Source organism: Callithrix jacchus, chromosome 3 (assembly GCF_049354715.1).
Source record: "Callithrix jacchus isolate 240 chromosome 3, calJac240_pri, whole genome shotgun sequence".
NCBI classification, from domain to species: domain Eukaryota; kingdom Metazoa; phylum Chordata; class Mammalia; order Primates; family Cebidae; genus Callithrix; species Callithrix jacchus.
In genome coordinates, this window is record NC_133504.1 from 189637493 (window position 1) to 189663638 (window position 26146).

At 62.2% G+C, this 26146-nt stretch overlaps 1 protein-coding gene and 1 long non-coding RNA gene across 13 annotated transcripts in view; one reads left to right on the forward strand and one right to left on the reverse strand.

Annotated features, from left to right (window-relative positions):
- Nucleotides 1-24875, reverse strand: part of DOK7 (docking protein 7) — a 37876-nt gene extending 13001 nt beyond the window's left edge. For 3 of the 12 annotated variants that reach the window (XM_078367642.1, XM_035294232.3, XM_078367644.1), the window contains exons 1-4: nucleotides 24762-24875; nucleotides 24639-24684; nucleotides 14565-14795; nucleotides 12829-13029 (exon numbers count right to left, since the gene is read on the reverse strand). In XM_078367642.1, coding sequence (XP_078223768.1) covers nucleotides 12829-13029; nucleotides 14565-14795; nucleotides 24639-24684; nucleotides 24762-24815 — 532 coding nt within the window. In that variant the 5' untranslated portion in view covers nucleotides 24816-24875. Of the gene's footprint in view, nucleotides 1-1415; nucleotides 1536-12828; nucleotides 13030-14564; nucleotides 14796-24638; nucleotides 24687-24761 lie in introns of those variants that run through there. The other 9 variants (XM_035294233.3, XM_035294230.3, XM_035294234.3 and 6 more) reach the window with 5 other exon arrangements.
- Nucleotides 10752-11251, forward strand: LOC128931646 (uncharacterized). Its single transcript, XR_008480326.1, has 2 exons — nucleotides 10752-10893; nucleotides 11074-11251. It is a non-coding gene; the product is annotated as an uncharacterized LOC128931646 (long non-coding RNA).
- Nucleotides 24876-26146: the final 1271 nt, after the last annotated feature.

Consider the following 26146-nt stretch of genomic DNA (forward strand, 5'->3'; position numbering starts at 1 on the left):
CTTCCTGCTTCTCCAGTGGGTCTGGCCACAGCAGGCTCAGCACAGGAGCATGGCAGAAAGCCCCGAGCGTGAGGGTGCTGAGGGGCTCTGCGGGGGGTGGGGGGACACAGCTGCAGGCCAACGCCCTGACCGCAGAGCTTTCTGAGAGCCCCCAGCTGACTCTGGCTCACAAGGACATCCTGTGGAGTGAGGTCTGGGACTTCTGGGCAGCCCAACCCCTCCAGCCGCCAGCAATGGCCCTGCCAGGGGTGGTAGGGCCTGTCCCGTCTAACAGCTGTCCCAGGCCGAGCCTCCCTGGCATCCTCTGCCCAGTGCTGCTTCCCGGGCACAGCCTCAGCTCCCGGGAACAGCCTGTGGGGAGCAGGAGGGAGAGGGGAGGCCTCCTCAGCCTCCTACTGCCCCTGCCTGGCCCTGTCCCCGCCCCACGCCCTGCACAGCCGAACATGCTGACCACACCGTCCACAGATGCTGTCAGCCATTAGGCAGGAAGACGCCTGCAGGAGTACGGCTGCACCATGCAGCACGACGGGGTGGCAGGGAAGGCCCTGGCCACAGGTGCCGCCTCTCTCCTCCCAGGGCTGCCCCCCACATACCTGAGCTGGTGTGGGTAGCAGGCATCGGGGGCTGTGGCCAGAACGGAGGCCGGGACGCCCACATGCTGCTCACCTCTGTCCTCCCAGTCAACCCCTTTACCACGCCCCGGCAGCTTGCTGGTCCCTCGCCATGTGGCCTGGGCCTGGGCCTCACTTGGCTGTTGTGACAAGCACTGCCCTCACGGAGCTAGAGGAGCACTGGAGAGAGGAGGCCCTGCCCCGCACTTGCCCCAACATGGGGAGCCCTGCCGTGCCCAGGCACACCCACCCCTCTGGGGTCCAGCAACCACATCCTGCGAAGCCGACACCTCGCCTAGCCGCAGCCACAGCCAAGGAAGTGCAGGTGGAACACGGCGAGGCCCCTCAGTCCGACGTGCCCTGAGACCCCACCGCCAGGCGACCTTCTGAAATAGCCCGGGGCCTAAACACAGGGCTCAGATGGAGCAGTCCCCATCCCAGCTGCAGAGTGAGACCAGCCCCGCTGGCTGCCGGGCTCAGGCAAGGCCATCCCCAGTCCCAGCCTGGGAGATGGTGGTGGTCCTCTTACTGCAAGGAGCAGTTGCCACTGAGTGTCCCAGCCAGAATGCCTTAGGCCCCAGCGTCCCAACCGCTCAGACCCCCAAGGGAGAGCGCCTGCAGGGGCAAGCCTGGCCGACGCTCTGAAGCCCAGCCTGCAGGCCTGGCCCGGAGAGGGCTGGTTCCTCAGCTGAGGGTGGGGAGGGCGGCCACCTGACCAGGGGACGAATTGGCGTGGCCCCTGGCCCCGGGACACCGTCCAGCCCATCGAGCGCATCCTCCCGGCCGGCCAGGCTCCACACACACCTGGGAGAACCGGCCGCAGCCCAAAGGGGCCCTTGGTGGGGGAGATGCCTCGGACTATGCAGTCGAACAGGAAGCTGATCTGCTCGCCCTCGGCCGAGGACAGGAAGAAGACGCCAGCCCCTGCAGAGAGGACAGAGACACAGGTCAGCCTGGCCGGAGCGTGGCTGGGGACCCCGCAGGGGAGGACGCAGGAAACTGGAGCACACTCCGCCACAAATCGCCAATGACACCCAGCCTGGCCCTGCGAAGCCGGGTTCCCAGAGCCTCCGGACTCCCCAAGAACCCCGAGGCACCCTTCAAACTCGGGCAGCTTCTCGAACAGCTTGGGCTGCTGGGCGCCAGGATGAGTGCTTCCCCTCCCGTCCCAAGTCCTATGTCCGGGTGACATGGCCCCAGCAGGAGGTGGGAGGGAGTGTCCTGCCTTGGACAGAGATAGGTGACCCCGTCCATACACCTGCCTTCTGAGCTAGCTTGCAGGGTGGGGAGGTGGGAATGGGGGGATGGGGTCATGGCTGCTCTGCCACCTGGCAGTTCCTCTGCCCCCAGGGCCCAGCAACCACCCCCCCACAGCCATCTTGAGGGTGAATGCAGCTGCCAGGAGACCCCAGAGACATCAAGTAGGGTCCTCTCAGGGCTCCACGGCCACGGCAGAAGGAAGCTGTGCCACCTGGAGCTGGGGTCACACCCCACTTCCTCCCCCAGGGCTGTCGTGAGGGCTGCGGTCAATTGTTTGTAAAAGACGTGGCATAGCACCCGCCCACACATACCACGTCCGTCACGCTGGCCAGCACCGTGTCCTACCCACCTGGGGTGGCCTTGCCGCCTCCTCAGTCATCTTTCAGGGGAAAGCTGGAGCTCCCAGTGTGGGGTGCAGCACCCTGGGCCAGCACCCACCCCTGCACCCCCACAGCAGCAGGATGGCCCCCAGGGCCAGCCTGGGGTCACTGGCAGAGTGACGGAGCCCCCACCCATGGAGAAGTCCCAGCTTCGAGTTGTAGGGCACTGCCCTCCCAGCCGGGGGTGAATGGAGCCCTGGTGGCCGCGTGAATGGGTGCCTAGGCTGGCTGTGCCTGCTGGACACTCTGCCTGGCGTCACCTTACAGGAGTCCCGCCTGCTCTGGGGCCTCTGCCCGTTGCCCAAAGAGAGGCACGCGGAGGCAAGGCGCCGGGGCGGGGAGAGGGGTGGGGACGGGAAATCTCGGCATTATAACCCTGCTGCCCGCCACCCAGTCATGCTCCGCCTTCACAGAACCCAGGCTGCAGATTCCAGGGATGCAGAACTCGGGCCAGCCCTGACACGTGGCAACACTGCTGGCCCCTTGGCAGCCACCCCGGGCACGCGAGGGTGAGAACCCCATGCTGTGGATTCTTCCTTCCACGTAATGTTCCCAGAGCAGGTCACTGGACAGCACCATTCCTGCTTTAGCGACTGAGGCCCAGAGAGGGCATGCCACCTGTCCACTGTCACACAGCCACGAGGTGGACTCAAGCCCCAGTCCCCTGGCCCCCTGACACCTCCTGCCCCACACAGCTTCCCGTCCTGCTGTGGGTGAGGGTGCTCCTGACCAGAAGCGGAGGTGGGGCGTGGAGGGGAGGCCAACGCCCACTGTGATGCCATCCAGGAGGTTGCCCTGAGAGGCTCAGAAAGGCCGGGATGGGGTGAGGACCCCAAGCCAGGGAGGGCGGGGAGAGGAGAGCTTGCGCCAGGCCCTGGGGGCAGGCGAGGAGAAGGCCAGCACACTGTCTGCTGGCTGGCTCACTCACCGGGCCAGGCTGTCTCTCCCTGCCCAGCGGTCTGGCCCTCCCCTCCCCGTGAAGGGCTCAGCCGGCCTGGCCCCAGCTCTCTCTAATCCTGAGCTTACAGACAGCTGGCAGTGGCCAAGGGACAACGCGTCCCCTGACTATAAAAGCCACATTCTGAAGGCGTGGAGCCGGCCTGCATTCCACAGGCTTCTTCAGAGCTTCAGTCGCCCCAGAGACGCCATCGGTGGGCAAAGCCTGGAGCACAGCCACTGTCGGCCTTGCCCCCCACGTGCCCACCATCCGCGCCAACACAGCTGACATCAGGGGCCCTGGAGGAAGACGCCCAGCTCTGGGGCTGGTCTGCCGTGTCTCGGGCCATGGCCTCCCAGGACATGGCACAGCTGGGCTCTGGCTGGGCCCCCCGGGCCCACACTGCACCCCTGCCCACAAGCTCCCCACTCCCACCCAGCCCCCCACAGTCTTGGGAGTGCTCAGCGCTCCCTCTGCATACCAGGTCGGCCTGACATCTCCACTCAGGAGGCCGCTGTCCCCACTACTCTACACCCCTGGCCACCTAGAATGCTCCCTGACCTGTGGAGACTCAGGCCACGTAACACCACCTTTCATGATGCTTTTCTTGGCTCCTAGCCCCCTTCAGTCCCCTTCAGTCCCCTTCAGTCCCCTGATCCCGACAGCCCCACTGGGATGCTGTCACAGGCGCCTCCTCTGGGGCAGAGCCCCATCTGCTGTCCCAGCCAGCAGCCTAACCACCTGGCTGGCCAGGGACCAGTGCCGTCTGAGGCCTCAGTGTCCCACCAAGCGCCCGACAACCAGGAGACCCCCAGTGCTGGCCTTGGGTGGGAAGACATAGGCCGCCCCAGCCCCTTCCCCAGGACAGCATGGGTGTCTCCTGTTTGCCTGTGTATTTGGGGAAAGGGAGGAAGAACAGGGCCTGCCCCCTGCCTTTTCACACAGGTATGGCAGCAGCAAAGCATCCGCTCTGCTTCCGCGACTCCTGCCCTTAGAAGCTGCCCCTTCTCGGGAGGCTGTCCCAGCCCTGCCGCAAGGCCATCAGAGGCCTGGCAGCTTCTGCCTCTGCCCTCTTGGAACCTATTGAGAAGTCCAGACTGTCCTGCTGGCGGGTGAGATTCCTGTAACCCAGCCAGCAGCTGGCACAGCACTTCCCCACCACCGCCAGGGACCACCGCCCAGGGACCACCACCAAACACCACCGCCCAGGGACCACCGCCGAACACCAACGCCCAGGGACCACCGCCCAGGCCCCACCGCCACACAACACCGCCCAGGGGACCCCCAGCAGCACCTCATGAGCAGATATGAGCTGTCCCCACTGCACCCCGTCCAGATCCCTGACCCACGGGATGGCCAGCCAGGGAGCGGCCACCAGGTTCCAGACTGTTTGTCACACCGCAGGAAACAGCGTGGGAGACGCAGAGATGCAGCACAGAGGCAGGCAGGACGGAAGCAGAAGGCCAGGGCCTGCGAGGCTTAGGGCAGCCCCCACTCTGGACAGAGGTCGCTGAGCTGCAGGTGAACCTCAGCCGTGTTCCAGACGCACCTGCTTCCTAAGTAACACACCTCCAGTGAAAAAGCTGTTGCACTCAAGCCCAGGACTCAGCGGCTCGACAGAGAAAACGCTCCTCCATGCAGACACCCAGCGGGCCAATTCGACCTAAGGCAATTTCTGTTGCAATAATCTTGGGTACCCTAGCAGGTGCACCCGGATGTCATTAAGTGCTCAGAATCTCAGCTCCTCAGAGAAGAAACATCAATGTGTCACCCCTTGTTGACGAAGATCACACACTGGAAGCGTCTGAGAAGATTCTAGAAAGCTCTGTGCAGGCAGCACTGACCTGCCTGGCTTATGCTTTGAATCAGAAAGTTGGCCCAGCTCACCAAGCCCCGGGGAGGTTATTCTGCTCAGGGTTTTCTAGCAGAGTAAAATGTCCACTAATTAGAATTTCACTTTTCTCTGCCCTGATTTTCTTAGAAGCAAAGTTCAGTGAAACACGTTCATATTCAAAATTGAGTTTTAAATTTCATCTGACCACTTCATGCCCACTGGAATGACAATTATCAAAACAAGCAAAAAAAAAAAAAAAAAAAAAGACAAAGACAAAGACAAAAAACAAAACAGAAAATGCCAAGTTTCAGAAGAGGCGGGAACCTTGCCCGTGGCTGGTGGGAAAGTGACGGGGGCAGTTGCTGCGGAAGTCTGGCAGTTGCTCAACATTACACAGAATTCCCACGTGACCTGGCAATCCGCTTCTAGGTGTCCTTCCGAAGGACTGAAAGCAGCACCCACACAGACACGTGGGAGCCCGATTCTCTGCAGCTGAAAGGCAGCAAGGCAGAGGCCACGTGTCCCTCCACGGAGGAATGCGCAGGCACATGGCCGCCCCTCAGTGGATCTGGGTGCCACCTGGAGAAGGAGGCAGTTCTGACATGGGCCACAAGCTTGAGGAACCTCAAGGACACTGTGTCAGTAAAACAAGCCTGTCACAGAGGAGCAGACCCTGTGTGACCCCACTCACATGAGGTTGTCCAACTCACAGAGACAGGAACTCGAGTGGGGGTGCCAGGGGCTGGGGAGGGGGCTGGGGGGGTGTTTAATGGGAGCAGAGCCTCAGCCTGGGAGGATGAGAATGTTCTGTGGAGGGATGGCAGTGAGGACTGCCTGACAGCACAAATGCATGGGGCAGCCACGCCTCCCTCACCCTCTCCAGCCTGTGCCTTTCACGGGCCACCATCGGGGCAGGACAGAGCTGTGCAAAGCAGAGTGTCAGTGTCCCTGCAGCCACCTCTCTGCAGGTCAAGTGCATCCCGCAGTCACTGTGACAAGGAATCCTGCCCACATACATGCACACGCACAAGCACATGCACACACACGCACGTGCACACAGGCACACACACATGCACACTCCCACAAAGGCGCACTCACATGCATGCAGGCACACACGCACAGGCACATGGACACACGAGTGCACACATGCACACAGGCACATACACATGCACACTCACACAAAGGCGCACTCACATGCACGCACACGCATGCACACACACACATACTTCAAAATGCCTTAGGGGTGCAGCAGCCCCAGCACTGACCCCACAGCTTCCTGAGCAGAGTATAGCAGTGCCAGCCAAAGACAAGGCCTCCCAAAGAGAAAGTCACCATGTCCCCAGGCTCCACCCAGAGCAGCGGGCTGGTCACAACTTCCCCAGGGTAGACACGTTGCCCCCCCTGCAAGGCCCAGCAGAGGCCACTCCACCACGACCTGCCTTCCTCCCTCTGCCACCGGCCCCTCTTGCAGTGTCAGTGGGCGCTTACCCACCCGGGCACAGCCTGCACAGGACAAGGACTGCTCCAAGGCAGGCCTGGGTTGTACTTTTCTCTGCATCTCCCAAAGGGCCAGCAAGGGTCCTGCTGCCAGCCTGTCCAGGGTGTCCTGGATAGCTCAGCCCCCAACAGGGAGGTGTGGGGCACCCTCTGAGTCCCCACAGGCACACAGGGCTGCTTAAGGAGGGCAGGGGAGGGCTGAGAGCCGACACCCACTCCCAGCCTCCAGGCTCCCCTTGGCCCAAGACCCTCCAGGTGGGGCCAGAGCCACTCCCAAGGGCACAAGAGACTGCCAAGCTGCTCCGGAGCAGGGGCACCTGGGGGGGGGAGGGGGAGTCCTAGGGGGTGGGAGGGGAAGCCCTGGGGGTGGGATGGGGAGCCCTGAGGGGTGAGAGGGAGAGCCCTGGAGGGCGGGAGGGAGCTCCCTGGGGGGCGGAAGGGGGATACCTGGGAGGCGGGAGGGGGTGCCCTGGGGGGCTGGGAGGGAGTGCCCTGGGGGAAGGGAGTGCCCTAGGGGGCGGGAGGGGTATCCTGGGGGTGTGGGAAGGGGATTCCTAGGGGGTGGGGGTGCCTGGGGGGCAGGAGGCGGGGCCCTGGGGGATAAGAGGGCTGAAGGTCTTGTTATCCAGACTTGTCAGTCCTGCCCAGGGAGCCTTGTGGAGACAATGGGGACAAGACCAGGAGCCTGGCCACTTTTGGCACACACAGCCACAGCATCCTGTAGAAGGGACTCAGGGTCCCCACCATGCAGATGAAGAAACAGAGCTCAGGGAGTTGTGAGCCCCAGTCAGGGATGGGAAAGGCGCAGTTCAGCCCTGCAGTGCCCTGGAAACCCCAGCACTCTGAGGTCCAGGAACTCACATCCTCGTGTCTGGAGGTATGGGATGAGGCTCCCTGTGGGGCTGGTCCCACGTTCCAGAGGCCACGCAGCCCTGGGCTGCTTTTCTGCCCAGGAAACAGACTAGAGTGAACGTGCCCCAGGAGGAGGTGTGGTGGGGCTGCCCATGGCTGGCCAGCGTGGAGCATTACAGCTGCTCCTGCCCCTGGACACCGCCTTGCTGCTGGCCCTGCCAACAGCAGCTGGGGGTAGAAGGCCTGGCCTCTGGTGACACGAGGGAGGAAGGAAGCAGCATCCGGGACCCCCTCCCTCGGACCCCAGGTTCAGTCTCAGGCAGTGTGTAGCACAGGAGTGGCCGTGGCTGGGCCAGGTCACAGCCACGGAGCACGGGCCTCAGGAACGGCAGGGCAGGCAGATGTCTTCATGCCTAAGTTTCCTCCCCTGTAAAACGGGGATAGCAGGACACCTCATGGCAGGGGCCAGGGCAATGCACTAAGACAGCGGAGCACTGAGACCCACAGGGGATCCCCAAAAGGCCGGCTCCCAGGAGCTGCCAGGGCCAGCCTGGGCCCCCATTAAGTGGGCCACAGAGGAACTCGGCCTGGTGGAAACTTCCAGGCAGGGGAAGGAAATAACAGACCTCTTGGAAATGTGAAAAGTGACCCTAGACCCAGAGACTTGAGTCAACAAAGCAGATTAAACGTAGGGTCTACTCCTGGAGACCTGCAGGATCAGGACCCCAGTTCCTGGATGGCCCTCCCCTCGCCACCAAGGCAGGGAGGGCCTTTGCGCTGGACGCTGGCCACAGCCGCCCCACACCCAGGGGCACAGCTCTAGAAGGCACTCCTCCTGGGCCACCCCTCCTCCCTTGTCAATCACCACCTGGTTAACATTCCTGGAATCCACAGCATCGTCCCCCCCATCCACCAACCGGGCAGCTGTTGCCTGGGGTCAGCCTCACCCTCTGCCATCTGGACCACAACCAGAACCTTCTCTGGCCCCTGTCAGCCTATTCCTCCACGCCAAAATGCACCGTGGGGTCGACAGTAGCATATGAAACACTCCCCTGCTCAAACACCTTCAATGGCTCCCTGCTACTTCGAGACAGTGGCGGTCCAATTAGCCAACTCTTTGCAACCCAGCCCTGCCTCCTCTTCCTCCTCCACCCCCATGCCCCCCATCCCCACTTAACAGGGTTCCCACACATGCCTTTCGGGCACCCACTGGTGCTCAAAGATGTCTTCACAGCTGAGCTAACTCCTGTTCACCCTGCAGAAACCACATGAGGCTCACTCCTCTAGAGAGCTTCCCTCGATGCTCCAGCCTGGGGTCTGCGCCCCTCCTGGTTCCCCCACACCCTCCAAGGACTGAAAATGCCTCATTCCGACTCTTGCGGGCCCTGAGGCCTGGCCCTCTGATCCTAGGCCCAGCACTTGCCAGGAGAACCCAGGGAAGGCCCTCCCTGCTGTCCCAGCTCAGGGACCTGCGCCGGGGTGCAGTGGCCAACGGCAGCCGGCAGGGGGCGCTCCAGAGCTGGACAGACGCAGCAAGAGCCTCCTAGTTGCGGTTTTCATTTCTTTTTTTTTTTTTTTTTTTTTTTTTTTTTGAGATGGAGTCTGGCTCCGTTGCCCTGGCTGGTGTGAAATGACGGGATCTCGGCTCACTGCCACCTCTGACTCCCAGGTTCAAGCGATCGTCCCACCTCAGGGATTATAGATGTGCGCCACCACACCAGGCTAATGTTTGTATTTTCAGCAGAGACGGGATTCCACCATGTTGGCCAGGCTGGTCTTGAACTCCTGACCCCAGGTGACTCGCCCGCCTCAGCCTCCCTAAGTGCTGGGATTACAGGTGTGAGCTGCCACACCCAGACACATCCTTTACTCATTTTTAAAAGTCAAAATGGTTTTAAAACGCTCCCTGTGGCCCCCAGAGGCTGGGTGAAGAGGCAGATGTGCTCCCTGGACTGGAAGCAGCTGGAGAGAACGGGTAAGGGGGAAAAAGGGGCACTCTAGAAGCTTCCATTCGCCCTCCAGGCCCAGCTCAAGCGTCCGCTGCGCCTCCAAAGCCTTCCCTTCCTGGACTCCACATGGGCTGAGCCTCTCCGGCGCCCTCCTCTGTGCTGCAGGCTGAGCCTGTCCAGGGTGAGTGCCCGTCTCTCCTTTGCTTTCCACCATGCACCAGCAAGTCCCTGTGGGCAGGGCCCAGTCACTCGCCAGTGTGTGAGGCTGGAGCCTGCAGGCCCGAGCTGTCCACAGACCATTGCCTGCCACGTGCCAAGTGCACTCAGGCCAAGCTCCCGTAGCCCACACTACAGGCCCATGACCAACAGAGACCCAGGGAAGTGGGCCACACTGGGGACCCAGGGTCACTGTCACTAAGCCACCTCCTGTCCCATTCTGAACAGGCAGCAGTCCACAGAGAGAACCCCCGCCCTCAGGGCCACACCCAGCCAGACCTGTCTCCACCCAACCCTCACCAGGGCACCAGGGATGCGCAGCCATGCCCAGCGCCTCAGGAAGAGTGAGGCGTCGCCTTGAGCCGGGGCGGCCTCTCTGCTGTCTGCAGAGCTGGCTGCGGTGGGGCCAACTGAGGTGGTTCTGGGGACCGGGGGGCCAGGCTGGGACCTGTCCCTGGGGAAGGAGGGAGTGTAAATTTCCTACACCCAGGACCTTCCAGGGCCTTCCCACAGCTCCAGCCCTGCTGCAACCTCCAGATGGAAAGTGATGAGGCCCACAGACTCATTGGGATCCAGATTCTGGATCTTTCTCCACCCTGGTGGCCCCAGTGGTGGGCCAAATGGTGGCCTAGAAAATGTGTTTCCATTCCAGGATCTGTGAACAGGGGTCTCTGTGATGGCATTGAGGCTCTCTGGTGAGGTCATCTTGGGTCATCCAGGTGGGCCCTAAGTCCAGGGACTGCAAGAGACAAGAGGAGGCACAGGCAGGAGCCAGCAGGCACAGAGCCGAGAACGCAGCCGAGACCCGAGGTCGCCAGGGCCACCAGTGGCTGGAAGGGGCGGGAAGGACCCTCTCCTGGGTCCTCCTCAAGAGCTTTTGGAAGAAGGAGACCCTGCAGACCCCAGCCTCTGGGTTGTGGAAGGAATCCACTCTGGACCCTCAGCCCTCTCTTGGGGGTCAAGAAGCCCCAGGAAGCTGATGCTGCTGCCCCTGGACCACCCCAGCTGCCGCTCCCTCCCACAGGAGGCCCAGGCTGCCCACACGTGCCACAGACGCCTGGTCCCTCCTGCCATACAGCCTGCACTCAGCGCTGTGTCCAGAACACCATCGCTTGGCCGAGCCTAAGATCCAGCTTAAACCAGCCAGGGTGGGGGCCACACCTGTCTCCGGGAGGACGGAGCCCCGAAGGGCCTGCCGGGGGAAGGGATGGGCGGCTGGGTCAAGCCTTCCAGCCTGGCCTCCAGAGCACACCTGCCCTACAGGGTGTATGGCCGTCGGTGACAAAATTCCCAGAGCCCTTCCTGTCCCAGGGCCCCACAGGGGACGAGAACATTCAGCACTGAGCTGCAGAGGCAGGTTCCGCAGGGCTAGCCCCGTTTTCGGGTTCTGTGGGGACAATCCAGTTTGTGGGTTTTCGGGTTCTGCGGGGCCAGCCTGGTTTGTGGGTTTGCGGAGGGGGCTGCTCTGACAGCTTGCCCTGGAGAGGCAGCAGACGCCCTGCGAGAGCCCACCCTGGCTTTTGGGCAGCGCAGGAAGACATCACGGCAGCCTCGCCCTGGGGAAAAGCGCAGCTGCAGGCGCTGGATTGTTTACCAGTGGCAGAGGAGCCACCCACAGTCCGGCAGACACGTGAACCTCCAAGGCCTCCGTGGAAAAACATTCCGTAACTCCATTCCATTACGGCCCAGACAAAATAAACAGGTCTCCAAGGAAACGGGTCTTCCTGCCGTGCCCCGGCTTAGAGGGTGAGCTCACAGTGCCACCCCAGCCAGCTACCCGCCCTTGCCAAGGAGTTCCACAGACAGAGAGGAGGGTATGGGTCCCCATCCTGCAGGGACCCCCAAACCTAGCACAACACAGCCGAGACAGGTTGCCCATGCAGAACTGCAGACTGCAGCTCCTGCTTCCCATGCGACAGACGACAGACACCCCAGGCTTCACTCCTGAAGCCCCGTGCTGAACCTCCGGCCCGGGGGACCGTCCAGCAGATGGGACCCCGACAGGTGTCACTCTCCTGGGAACCAACCCCTCCGAACCAGCCCACAGCTGGCATGGGCAGCAGTCCTGCGCATCCACAGTGGCTCACAAACCCCAGAGGGGTCTAGGCCCTTTGGACTCTGGCTGTGGACCTGACAGCCCCAGAGACCGAGCCTCCAGGCCAGCTCCACCCCGAGAACCCCCTGCAGCTGGCTGTGCACCGCCTGCCTCGGTGGAGCCTGCGCCAGGCGCCCTGCCCCTCTTCAGGGTCAGACATCACCTCCTCAAAGGCCCCGACAGGGCTGGCTCCTGCAGCGAGACCCACTGGGTTTGTCCCCAGGGCCCAGCGCAGAAGGTGGCAGAACACAGCTCACAGATGGGGTTGGGTCTGCTCCCCAGCTGGCCTTTGCAGGACGAGGGCACAGGTGGCCAGCATGGCCGTGTCCTTGCCTGCGATTGCTCTAGCCAGACACATCTGGACGCCCCCAGAGCCCCGGCCAGCATGAGCCTCATGCAGTCCCTCGGCCCTCTCAGCCCCATGCCAGGCCCCCAGGAGGCCCCTCTCCCCTCTCCACCCCAGCAGATGAGCAGCTGCCCCTCCAGAGAGAAGAGAGGAGGCATCATGCCCTCCGAGGGGACTGCAGGTCCACAGGCCGGGCTGGCGTGTCTGCACTCAACACAGGAGAAAGTGGGAGGGATCACCGGAACACCCCAGCTCCTGCAGCACCCTGGAGACGGCCAGGGGCCTTCCTGCTCCCATTTCCCTCACTCCCCTGGCCATGGTGGGCTGGGAGGGGGGACTGTGAGGCCGTCACACATGCAAAGGATTCAGGCCATTCCCACCCATGGCCTGGCCACCTCACTGGGGACATGAGGGCAGCTCTGGGCGGCCCACAGGACGGGTAGCTGGCAGGTCCACAAGGAATTCTTGGCCCAGGGACGTCTCCGTGGGCGCTCACGCGGGGGCTCACACTCTGCGCTAAATGCATTTCTTCTTTGTTTTTTGCTTTTCATGAGATCTGGCCAAGAGCGGCCCTGAGGCTCTGTGACCCCGGGCTCCTCCCCCTCCCGCAGCCCTCTCCCTCCAGTGAGGAAGAGCAGAGGCCCAGACTCAGCGCTCCACACTAAGCTTCCTGGGGCGGAGGACCTCGGACACCGAGTGTGGGAAGACACTGTCCCCCTGCCGGGGCGTTCTGAAAATGCCAGCAGGCCAGCCTGCACCTGGGGTCTGCCAGCCAGATACCAGCAGCTCTCAGGGCAAGTGGGGAGCGCCCAAGCCGCCGCTGCCCAGTGGCCCCACGCACCCGTACTTACAGTACCCACACCTGGTCCCGCCTTCAAAGATGAATCCATTTGGCACGGCCCCGTAGCGCCGGAGGTCAGACAGCTTCCACTGCCCCGAGACAGCTGGTGGGATGTCCTTGGCCAAGACGAGGACGTCATTGCAGAGGTGCAGGGTGGCTGGGCCGCTCTCCAGCTTGGTGCCTGGAGCCACCGTCACATGGAACCTGTGCACTGTGGGCGGGCAGGGCGGGAGGGCATCACAGAGGAGGCAGCAGGGGCAATGGCCAGGCCAGGGGGCAGGGCCCAGACCGGGGTGGGCAGGAGCAGGGGCCAAATGGAGGTAGGCGGGGGACCAGGGTCGGGCAGGGGCAGCTGCCCAGGGGTGAGCCAGGAGCCAGCAACAGCAGGATGAGCAAATGGCACTTGTCACAGCTGCCCTGGCCTGGGGGGCTGCACTGGCCTGGGGGCTGCACTGGCCTGGGGGCTGCACCCGTCTGGGGGGCTGCACTGGCCCGGGGGGCTGCATTGGCCTGGGGGGCTGCACTGGCCTGGGGGGCTGCATTGGCCTGGGGGGCTGCACTGGCCTGGGGGGCTGCACTGGCCTGGGGGGCTGCATTGGCCTGGGGGCTACACTGGCCTGGGGGCTGCACCCGTCTGGGGGGCTGCACTGGCCTGGGGGCTGCACTGGCCTGGGGGCTGCACTGGCCTGGGGGGCTGCACCCGTCTGGGGGGGGCTGCACTGGCCTGGGGGCTGCACTGGCCTCCTCCCCACCCCATCCTCCCAGAAACTATCTTTGTTCAGGGGCAAGCAGGTCCCAGAGGTGACTTGCCCGCCTTGACCTCCCAAAGTGCTGGGGTTGCACGCATCAGCCACCACACCCAGTCATTATTTTGTAGTTTTAGTAGAGACGGGGTTTCGCCACGTTGCCCAGGCTGGTCTCTATCTGCTGGACTCAGGTGATCCACCCACCTCAGCCTCCCAAAGTGCTAGGATTACAGATGCGAGCCACAGCACCTGGCCTAAAATGGCAGCATTTAAAGTGAGGCAGTGGCGGCGCTGGGATCGTGGGGCGGACACCTCAGTGTAGGGTCAGGACTCTACTTGGTTGACATTTTACTGTTTTGCTCACTACGGGTGTTTGGCACTGATTTTGGTCTCTTAGGAGACACAGGGTTATGCTTGCTCTGCCACTGAGTGCCCAGGGGCCCAGCACCACCCACCTCTGCTCACAGCCCCAGGGCAGCTCTGCCCCAGAGGCCCCCACGCACCCATCTGCAGCCCCTGCAGGGCTGGGACTAAGGTTTCAGCTCTTCCAGGGCCAGCTCCCCCCACAGCACTCCCTGCCCTGCTCTCTCCCTCCCCTCCAGGCCCTCTCCTGCCTCTGCTCTTATGTGGGGGAAGCTGGGGTAGGATGGCCCAGCCTAGGGCTCTCCTCCCTACCCAGGTTCTGAGCTCCACTGTCCAGTGTGGGAAGCAAAGGGCAGGGCTTTGGGAGGCCACCAGCCCGGGTTACATGCTCCAGGGGTAACCAAAGGTCAGGCCAGGGAGCTCTAAAGACACCACAGCCAGCAGACTCCCCTCCCAAACCCTCGTGGGCACCCCCAGACTAGAGCTCAGCCCCCACTAAGGCGTCCATGAAGGTCCCATCCTCCTGCACCAGTCCCTAGAGCTGCTTCCACTTCTGTGGCCCATGTTTGTGAGGGGCCCCAGGCTAGAGCAAGAAGTCCCCCTTCCCCAGCCACCTGGCCCCGGCCCTATCACTCACCCTCGCCGAGCGCGTAGCGGATCCGGGCGTCCCATGCACACATGGCCTCGTGGCTGTCGAAGCCCAGCATGACAGCCTGGGACAGGCAGACGATGGCCAACGTGTGGGCCAGGCCCTCGTAGGGCAGGCCTGGCTCCAGCCCGCAGATGTCCTCCAGCGTCAGGCTGCTTCGCTCCCGCAGGCCCTTGGCACGCTCCGACTTGTCCTTGTAGGCCAGCATCAGCAGGCAGTCTGCAGGGAGCGCGGCCGTCAGGGATGCCAGCCAGCACCGCCTGCCCGCGTCCTCGGCGTCCGCAGGGAGGCCGTGACAGTGCAGAGACTCAGGCTGGGGGCATGACCCTAAGCAAGCCGCTCAGTCATGCCTAGGCCTCATCTCCTGGCATACAAAACAGGGCGATGCCCTCCCCCAGCCATGCCCAGGCCTCATCTCCTGGCATACAAAATGGGGTGATCCCCTCCCTCTGTGAGACCCACAGGCCGCCAGGGCAGAAATAGTCCCAGAACATTTGTGGCTGCACCCGGCCCCTGATGCTGGTTCCCATGACTGGGTTCTGGACCCTAGCCAGCATACTCGCCCTGCCTCAGGTCCTACAGCCCCTGGACCACACTGAGGGCTATAGGAGCTGTGGCCAGGGGCTCCGGGGCCTCGCATGGTACCTACCCCATGGCTGTGGCCACCCACCCTGTCCCTGCCACCCTGCCAGTCTTGCCTGTGCCAGCTCCCTGCTGCCTCTGGACCCACTGCCCCTCCTGGTTCCTTTAGTTCCAGGGTGTGGCTGAGCTTCAGCCCCAGAAAGTGGGGAGGTTGCGGGGCCTTGGGTCCCACCCCCATTCACCCACCACTGCCCAGCATGGCAGGCCCTGGCGTCTTCCTCAGCTGCTGGTGACCTGCCTGTGTTCTGCGTCCTGGGCCCTCCAGGGTCACTCGGGTCCCCGTCCCCACCCCCACATTCCCATTTTCCAATGTCACTGTCACTACAAACAACCAGTGCGTACCATCCACTCTGCCAGGTGCAACTCAAACCCATCACAGCACAGCCCCCATGTGGCCTTTGGAGAAGCACCTGGACACACCCGTGAACGGCAGGTGCAGCAGGTCTGCCCGAGAGAGCAGAGAGGACGGCGCAGGAAGACTCCCGGCCCTCCTGGCATGAGTCCAGGCTTGACAGCCAGGCCGCCTCCCACCAAGGCCCGGAAGCTGGGCACCCGGCTTCAGTGAGGAGTAGGTTCTGGGACTTCATGCAAACACCCCAAATCCCTGTGCACACACAGGAGGGGATGGGGGAGAATGTTCCCAAAGAGGATTGCAGAATGACATGTCCCTCTGACGCTCTGAAAAACCCAAGTGAGAACAAAACCCCAAATGAACTTGACTCAGACACTCACTACTGCAGCGGAGCCCAGAGCAGACATGGTGCTCAGCCTCCCTCCTGTGTCATGCGCACCCCCAGGCCACAGGGTGGCAGCCCATGGAGCCGGGGGGCCTGTGTGGCCTCGGGGCCAGTGGTCAGCAAACTCCTTCTGCAAGGGGCCAGAGGACAGGCAGTGCACCTTTTAGGGCCACACGGGCTCTGTGGCCACTACTTGATGTCGCCACCCTGGCTGTGTGAAAGCAGCCTCAGACCATGTGAGCACCCATGGGTGCAGCCGCAGGACAGTGAAACTTTATTCACAAAAGCCAGGCGCGGTGTGGGTTCAGGGCCAGGGACTTCATTTCCCATCGGAGACTCTGTCCGCAGTGCCTGGCACGCTTACAGCTAGGAAAAAGCTGGGCATTCCCAATTTGAGAAAGAAGCCCCTTGCCCTGCCCAGCCAAGGCTTTCCAGACCCTGTCCCAGCCCCTCTGGAAATTTTGAGACAGGAAGCAAGACACCGGCCCAGAAACGGAACTCCAACCCAGAGGCGTAGCTGGAACTCGCCGTCAAAGTTCTGCGGCTGCTCTTCCACCTGTTGGCACCCAGTCCCTGCGTTGTCCCTGCCTGCAGCTCATTCAGGACTGGGGTCACGGGCTTGCCTATAAAGAGTCTGACATCACCTTTTTGGCTTTGCGGGGCTTAGTCTCCGTCTGATACTTAGCTGGAAGCAGCCGCAGGTGACGTGTGCAGGAATGGCCGCGAGCCAGCCAAACTGTATTTACAAAATCAGGTTCCCGCAGGATTTGGCCCAGAGACCACAGTGGGCGACTCCTGGCCGAGGGCTGAATTTGCCACGACAGCTTCTCACACTGTCCTCATGTCAGCAACACAAGCCAGCTGGGCCCACCCGGGATGTCTTGCAGGTGGCAGGACACATGCTGACCCCATGCTCCACCCTCAGACCTTTCTCTGATTCACAGCCGTCCCCCCTCGGCCTCTCTGATCTTTCTGGAGACACGCCCTGCATCTTGAGAACGTCAGGAGGGCTTACATGCAGGGGCTAAGCGTGGCCCCCAGCCAGACATGTCCACTCCTGACCCCAGAACCTGTATGTCCTTATTTGGGAACAGAGTCTCTGCACATGTAATCAGGGTCAGGATCCTGGACTGTCTGGTGGGCCCCGAACCCAGCAGGAAGTGTCCGTGTGAGACACAGAACAGGAGGCGCAGACATAGGGAAGACCATCACCTGAATGGGCTGGAGGCAGGGACTGGAGCTCTGCGGCCACAGCCAAGGAACGCCTGTGGCCAGCAGGAGCTGGAGAGGCAGGAAGGAGCCTCTCTGGGAACCTCGGAGGGAGCGTGTCCCTCCTCAGTGCTCAGCAAGGGGCACGCACTGTCTCTTGCTGAGGAAGGGCCATCGGCCCCACCCACCCACCTCCAGCTGCTCTGCACCCTGTGCCTTGGAAGGCTTTTGCAGGACCTGGAGGGACTGGGGACTCTGGCAGGCAGCACAGGGCTGGGTGGAGGACACCAGGTCATGATGGTGAAAGGAGACAGATGAGGAGGCACCAGGAGAGGCCAACCAAGGCATGGAGACCCACGGGGAGCAAGCGGGCACACACACACCCTCATACATGCACACACACACAGGCACACATTCATACATGCACACACAGTCACACACACCCTCATACATGCACACACACAGAGGCACATGCACACTCACATTCACACACACAGGCACATGCACACTCATACATGCACGCTCACACACAGGCACACTCATACATGCACACATATACAGGCACATGCACACACACAGACATGCACACTCATGCACACACAGGCACACACACCCTGATACATGCACACATAGGCACATGCACACTCATACATGCACACACATAGGCACACACACCTCCTACATGCACACACAGACACACCCTTATACCTGCACACTGACACAAGCACATGCACACTCATACATCACACACACACCCTCATACATGCACACACACAGGCACGTGCACACTCATACATCACACACAGGCACATGCACACTCATACATCACACACAGGCACATGCACACTCACATTCACACACAGGCACATGCACACTCATACATGCACACACAGGCATACACACCTCATACATGCACACACAGACACACCCTTATACATGCACAATGACACAAGCACATGCACACTCATACATCACACACACAGCACACACACACCCTCATACATGCACACACACAGAGGCACATGCACACTCATACATCACACACAGGCACATGCACACTCATGCATGCTCACACAGACACACACTCATATGCACTCACACAGGCACACACACCCTCATACATGCACACACAGAGGCACATGCACACTCATACATGCACACACCTTCATACATGCACACACACAGGAACACACACCCTCATTCATGCACACAAGTACACACACTCAGACATGCACACAGGCACACATGCACCCTCATACATGCACACACAGGTACATACACATGCACACACACAGACATGCACACACTCATGCATGCTCACAGGCACACATGCACACTCACACAGGCACACACATATGAACACAGACAGGCATAGGCACACACAGGCACACATACATGCACACACAGACACGCACACACTTGTATATGCATACTCACACAGGCACATACATGCACATGCACACACCCTCATACATGCACACACACAGGCACACACTCATGCACATAGGCACTCATACATGCACACACAAAGGCATGCATACATACATACACACTCAGGCACACATTTATACATGCACACATTCACAGACATACACCCTCACAGGCACACATACCTGCACACTCAGGCACACACATACATACACACAGACATGCACACCGACATACATGTACACTCACAGGCACACATACATCCACACTCAGGCACATATACATACACACAGGCACACATAAATGCATACACACATACACATACAGGCACATCCACACTCACACATACATGCACACATGCACACACAGGCATACACTCATGCACACTCAGGCACACATTCACACACGGGCACACATGCACACACGTGCACACTCATACACACGGACATGCACACACACATTCACAGCCAGGCACACATCCACAAACACACACACATACCTGCACACAGGCACTCATACATGCACACACACATACACTTGCACACACACAGACATGCACAAACACAGATGCATACATACATGCACTCACAGGCACACATTCATACATCTACACATGCACACATGCACACACTCAGGCACACACACATGCACACTCACAGGCAGTCATACATCCACACACATGCACACACAGAGATGCATACACATGCACACTCACACAGGCACACAGACATGCACACATATGTACACACAGGCACACATACATGCACGCACATACATACATGCACATATACATGCACACTCATACATGAACACACAGACATGCACACACACAGGCACACACGTACATGCACACATAATGCACACAGGCACACACATACATGCACACATACACACGCAATCATGCATGCACACACAGAGACACACATACATGCACACACATACAGGCATACAGGCACACAGAGAGATGCAGACACACACTCATACAAGCACACACAGAGAAAGGCACACACTGATGTACCCCATGCAGACACAGGTACTCATGACACTTGCACACAGAGACACTTGCACACAGAGACACTTGCACACAGGCATGCACACACACAGACACATGCACTCACACGCACGTGCACACACAGACACACTCCCACAGAGCCCCCAGCTCAGCCCACACCTGCTCTCTAGCAGCTCCTGCCCTACTTGGAGCAGCAAGTAGGCCAGGTGGTCCCCAGAACTGGGGCATGGCCGTTTGCAGGGGATGCAGGTGTGGGGCAGATGCATCAGGCAGGTGGCGCCCATGGCAGAGTCCTGCTGGCCCTTTCAGGGTGCTGAGAGACCCCGGCTGGGCCCCGGGAGCCCCTCACTCTTTCTGCTTTCTTCCCAGCCTCGCCTGGTCCTCCAAGGCCCTCTCCTCAGCTCATTCTGCAAATGCCAACTGCACTTGAACTCTGTAAGCAGCTCAGAACCCAGGGAACAAAGCCCGGCCCTAGTGGAGCTGACTCCAAGATAGGGAGTTGGTCAGGCGCACAAAAGACCCGCAAGCAGGAACACACACACACACAGCAACAGGCAAGGAAGATGCCCCATAGACAACCAGAATAGGTGACCCAAGGTCAGGGGGCAGGGGACTCCCTGCACATGGGGGGCTCTCCCCGGAGGGAGCTGACTGACTCCTGAGTGAGAGAAGGACCTGACCCAGCAGCCTCACAGGGAACAGCATTGTGTTAGAGGGAATAGCCAGTGCAAAGGCCCAGAGACAGAGCAGCATGGACTCTTCAGAGACTGAAGGGCCAGGTCACACAAGAAGGAGGGGACAGTAGTCCGAGGTATAGGCGGGTTGGGACCCGTGGGCCTGGGGATCAAGAAAAAGAGCTTTGTTCTGAGGCCCCAGGGGCACTAAAGGGCTTGGAGCACAGTGGGCCTGGCCTGGCTTGGATGTCACAGCCCACCTTGGCTGCTGTGTGACGGGATGCAGGGCGGCAGCAGAAGCCACAGCGCCTCCTGCATCTGTCCAGGAGGCTCCCTGCAGGCTGAGGCGGGGCTGCAGCAAAGGGAACCGGGAGGCCAGGGCAGCCACGGTGGTGACCTGGGTGTTGAGCCCCCCAGACCTGGCAATGCACGATCACCTGCCCCAGCCCCCCAGGCTAGAGGGATGTCTGGAGGGCGGGCGTGGGCTAAGGGAAATGAGCAATCCAGGATGAGACCTGGAGTTGGGTGGTGGAGGGATGCCTGGGGACCCTTCTGGGGTGGGGGCTGGGGTCGGAGGTCTTTCCTGGACTCGGGAGGCTGAGAAGCCACCAGACGCTGGGCGGCGATGCACACAGGCTGCTGGAGATGTAAAAATAACCGTGGAGTCATGAGCACACGGAAGGCCTCACAGCCAGGGGAGAGCCGGGGAGGGCAGCGGGGAGAGGGAGGAGGGGAGAACACGGGGAAGACGGAGCGAGCAGGCCTGCAGGCGAGGTGGCCCAGGGAAGGCAGGGGCGCCTGTGGGCAGGGAACTAAGTGGGGGGTCTGAGCCCACAGGGACCACAGTGGGAGTCCACAGAAGTGGCTGTGGGACGTCGCCCGTGGAGGTCGCAGTGACCTTGAGGCAATGCCCTTAGCCAGGCAGGTGGCAGCAGCCTGAGGGGACCCTGCTGGGGTGCAGCAGCCTGGAGCCGCCCCCAAAGCTGGGCAGGGGCAAGGGCGGGGGCCACCGACCAGGCCACAGCCAGAACACATGGAACCAGGGTCCAGTGCCTAGCCCTAGGAAGGAAGCACCTGAGGGCACATCTGCCCAGCACAGGTGTCAGGGCTGTGGTGAAGGTGCCCCCAGAGCACAGACATCAGCAGGGCAGCGCAGGATGAGGCTCCGAATGCCAGGGCTGGACACTCATGCCCACCTCTCCATCGCCCTCACAAGACCCCTGTCAGTGGCTGAGGACGCAGGCAGGGGCCGCTCAGGTCACCACGCCCACAAGTGGAGCTGAGAGCCAAACCCCAGCTCTACCATTCCCCATCCTGACTCAGGGCTGTGGGAAGCTCACCCTGTTCTCGACTTTTCCATGAGGAGAGGAGAACCAGGCCAGTGCCCACGCCCAGTCCTCAGCCCAGAGCTGGGATGTCAGCCCCAGTCCCTTAGGGAAGGAGGCAGAGACACAGGAAATCCGCCACCAGGAGGCCGGCTCAGGAAGAGCCAGCCCACTTTCCACCCCAGCCCCTGGTTAGCAGAGCTGCCCACTGCGGAGGGCGGCGCCCCAGCACAGCACCAGCCGTGGGGCAGCTCCTGGGCTCACAGGCACCTGCCAGGCGGCGTCTGGCACTGCGCTGTCTCTCTGACCATATGATGAGGTCCGTCCCACCAAGCCGCCTTTGAGGGCAATGCAGACATGGGGGACCCCTGCCCTCCAGAAACTCAGCTTTTGAACCAAGAGCAGGGATGCAGGAGACTAAGCCGGCGCCAGCGGTCAGCATGGGAGCAGGCGTGGAACTTCCGGCCAGCTGTGGGGGCAAGGCTCGGACTGGTGGGGGGAAGAGGGCTGTGCCCAACAGTCCGTGTCTTGGGCTGGATCCCTTAGGTTTCGGCGCCTCAACTTCCCCGCCCATGACAACTCCAAGAGCCTGCCAGCGCCAGGACTTGGGCCTCTCCTGTGACTTATCTGAGCTGGATGAAACCCCCAGGGGCAGCCCAAGTGGGAAGCAGGTCCCTCCAAGAGTCTGGAGGATGAACACTCCCCCTGCCACCCCAGCCGCTGCACCAGGGAGGAAGCAGAGAGGGGCTGGGCCAGGCGCCGGTGTGCGGGTCCCCAGCAGCCTGCCCTGGCCATGACTGGACAGACTGCCCTCGTTTCCCAGGGCCCTGCCTGGAGCGGGGAGGCAGACACCCCTTCCACAGCCAGGACGAGGTGGAGACCTTGAGGAACACTGCCCAGTGCAGGGCACCCTACCGCCCCACCCCGAGGCCGACGGCCCCACTGCACTGGCTACGCCGGGCACCACCGGGCACCGCTGGGCGCACTTTCATAAAAGGTGTTTCCTTTCATTCCCAACTACACTTTGCCATGAGAGAGAGATGCGTTCACGATAGAGGAAAACGCACAGAGGAGCGAGGGGCCGGTGGAAACGCTGTGCACGGGGCCCTTCTCGGGAGGAAATCACCACTGCTAACCAGGAGAATCCTGCATTTCTTACAGGGAAGCAGAGGGGCCCTTTCTCTCTCCCTCGCACTGGGAGCATGGGACTCTGCTGTCCGTCCAGGGCTGGAGCTGCTCCCCCCACGCCAGGCCCATCCACGAGGGAGGTGGTCTCCAGCCCCGAGGGGAACGCAGGCGGGTGAAGGCAAAGAGGGCGGCATCCAGGGAAGCTCATGAGGGGCCAGGGCGAAGAGCCTAGAGGAGGTGCCAGGCTGGCCTGGTCGGGGCGGGAAGGTGGGCGTGAGAACTCTGCTGTCCCGTCTCCTAATCTCACTGACCTCCCGGCAACCCCACAGGGTGTCAGTTTCAGCCCCGGCTGCTGGAGTGACCAACACAGAAAGCAGGTGTCCAGAGCGATGGGTCCCAAGACAGGGAGCTGGTGGGTGCTGGGGACACCTGGCCGAAAGGCTAGGAATGGACGTCCGCCCAGAGGGGACAGGGCACCTTCCACGACTCCATGTCACCCGCCATGGCAGCCCAGCTCCAGCCTCCCAGGCTGTAGATCTCAACTGTGCAGGGGACGGGGTGACCCAGCTGACACTCGTGAGCCTCCATGTTCACCTACAGACTCACAGAGTGTCCTGCCCGGGACCCAGGCAAACTCCCCTCCCTCCACTCACACTCACCAGGCCCCAGGAGCACACCCTCTTGAGGCTGGCCGGCCCTGCCTCCTGGGACACTCTGATCCAGAAAGAAAAGCCTCCGAGAGGGACAAAGACCTCTCCCTCTCCCTTCCTCTTGGGGGCAGCTGTCCCAGGTGCCTTGCTGGGCCGGGGCCTCTCTGGAGGGTCTGCACCGGCCCCAGCCCAGCACCTTCCACCAAGCCTCACCCGCCCCACCTCAGCCCCAGCCCAGCCATGGCTGACCAAAGCCTCTGGTCCACCCCAGCCTGGCTGCTCACTCTGCCCAGACCTCACTCCTTCCTATACCAGGTCCCCTGCAGCCCCAGGGGACAGACACCTTCCCAAGTTCTGACGGTGCCCCCACAGCTCCAGGCAAGAGGTCTGGGCACCGAGAGCTGAGTGGAGAAGTGACCATGGTGCGGCACGGACCCTGACAGGGGAGACGGAGGCAGGGAGGAAGCACCTTCCTCCAGAGCCTGCAGAGGGGACCCAGGAGGCCTCACCCCACACCCTCCTGGAAGCCACAACACCCGTGCTGGAGGACACCCTGGCAGCCCCGTGACATGCAGCCCCCGACGCCTGCCGCAGTCCAGCATCCCACCCAGACCGGGCTGGCTGGCTCCGATGCACCTGTCCCCTGGAGCAGCTGCAGGCCCCGCTCAGCCCTTCCTGCAAGCCCAGCACTGCAGGCGGTCAGGGCTGCCAAACCTGGGGGCTCCTCACTGGCCCTCCCCAAGCTGGGGTGCTGGCTCAGGACAAGGACTGCGGGGGATCCCTGTCTCCTCCCAGAGCACGGTCCCCCAGCAGTGGGTAAGTCACCAAGCCCCTACTCAGCCTCAGCCCAGCCTCTGCTCTGCCTGGGATGGACCTGGAGTCAGCAGCCACCCACACAGCACCCCTGGAGGCTGGTTCCGGGGCCCTGCTCCGAGCGTCCCCACAGGCACAGCTCAACCCTCAGGCAGGTGGGGCTTTGCTTCTGGGATGCCCCTTGCTGCTCTGCGGGGGAGCTCAGGGCGGGTCCCCTCTGCCTCCAGGGCCGCCAGGCAGCCCCTCGGACCTCAGTCTGCCCTTCTGGAAGGAGGGTTCTCTGGGGCCCCCACCTGCGCTCCCAGGGGTACCGGGTCTGGGTCCGTGCGGGGCTCTGGTTTCCCGGCGGCGTGGCAGCAGCGGCTATTTCGGGCGAGCTGGCATCACTGCCCCGGGTCACTAGGCCCCCACGCCCCTCGTCCCCCACCCGCCCGCCCCGCTCACCTGCCACAGGCGACGGCTTGCGCAGCACCAGCCACCTATTCTTCCACTGCGGGGACAGGGGGGAGCGTGAGCCGCCGCCCGTGCCCGCGCGCCCCCCACCCCGCGCCCCCGACGCGCCCCGACCTTCTTGCCGTCCCGCAGCTTGACCTGGCCCTCCACCAGCGCCGCCTCGGTCATCTTCTGTCATGGTTCCGCGCCGCTGCGCTCACCCCGGCGCCCCAGCCCAGGGTCACTTTCAAAATAGCTCCGGGGCCCTGGGCTGGGCCAGGAGGGCGGGCCCGCGGGCGGGGCGGCGACACCGGCGGCTCCAGGGCCGGCGCGGGCGGGTGGGGCTCATTCTCCTCCGGATCCCGGCGGCTCCCCCACCCCCACGGGCCCCCTGGCCCCACTGTCCCGCTGGGGCCACCTGAGCTGCCCGCCCTCTGCAAGAAACGCACCATCTGGGCTCACTCAGAGAAGCGCCTGGCGGCGGGGCGTGGGGAGGGTGAGGCAGGGGCTTCTTTTCCAAAAAGCTAAGAAAACGACCCAGCAGAAATCGGCCTGCAGACACCCTGACAACAGACCAGCCACAGGCAGCCCAGGCCTAGGACGCCCCAAGTCCCCAGGCTTCCCCCACACAGAGGTGACCCCTCCCTAGGCAGGCGGTAGGGGTGGGGTGCCCCTGGCAGCCTCTGTCTCTTCCTCCATTCCTGTCCCCATTGAAAGGTGAGACCTTTGGCTGCAGGGACCCCAGTGCAGGTGGGCGGGTCCAGGACCCACTGTGCCACCTTAGTGCCCCAGGTCTACATGTCTTCTGCCCCACATCCAGGCAAGAGCCGGACCTGCTGAGGCCAGCTGGGCTCCAACTGGCAGAGGAGCTGCCCGCTTTGTAAAGGACCTGCCGCAGCCCTCCCAGCCCCGGGGTCTCTGCATTTCTGGGCTCCCCTCCTTGACCCTGTGGCTCCAGTCCAGATGTCCCGAAGCTCTCTGGCCTGGGCATTAGATACCACACTCAGGTTCTTCTGGGGAGGGGCCATGTGTTTTTTAGGGAACCCGGCTGGTCCTCGCCTTGGGTGTCAGCCCCATCTGAGGGACGGTCTCCAACACCCTGGGGTCGGGGACACCCAGCAGATACAGGGACAGAAAATAAGGCAAGTCCACATGCCCTGCCCGACCCATCCTCACAGGGCTGCTAGTTCTCGGGGGAGAAGAGGAAGAGGGTAGACAGTGTGCCGTTAGGGAGCACCCATCTTCCTTTCTTCCATCCCATCCAGACCCGAGGCTGGGCTCCGTCTGCCTCGTACTGAGGAGGAGACGGAATCGGGCAGCATGGGGCCTCACAGCCAGCACTGAGCCACATCGGCTGACCTCAGGGCAGAGGTGGCAGGAGCCCGGGGCACCCCTCACCACTGCCCCTGTGATCTGAGAGGCAGGTCTCCGGTGGGCCACAGGGGTTGGCTTTGATGCTGCGGAGACGTCTTGCCCCGGCCTCATGCAAGGCTGGGGACACCAGGCCCAGAAAGCAGCTC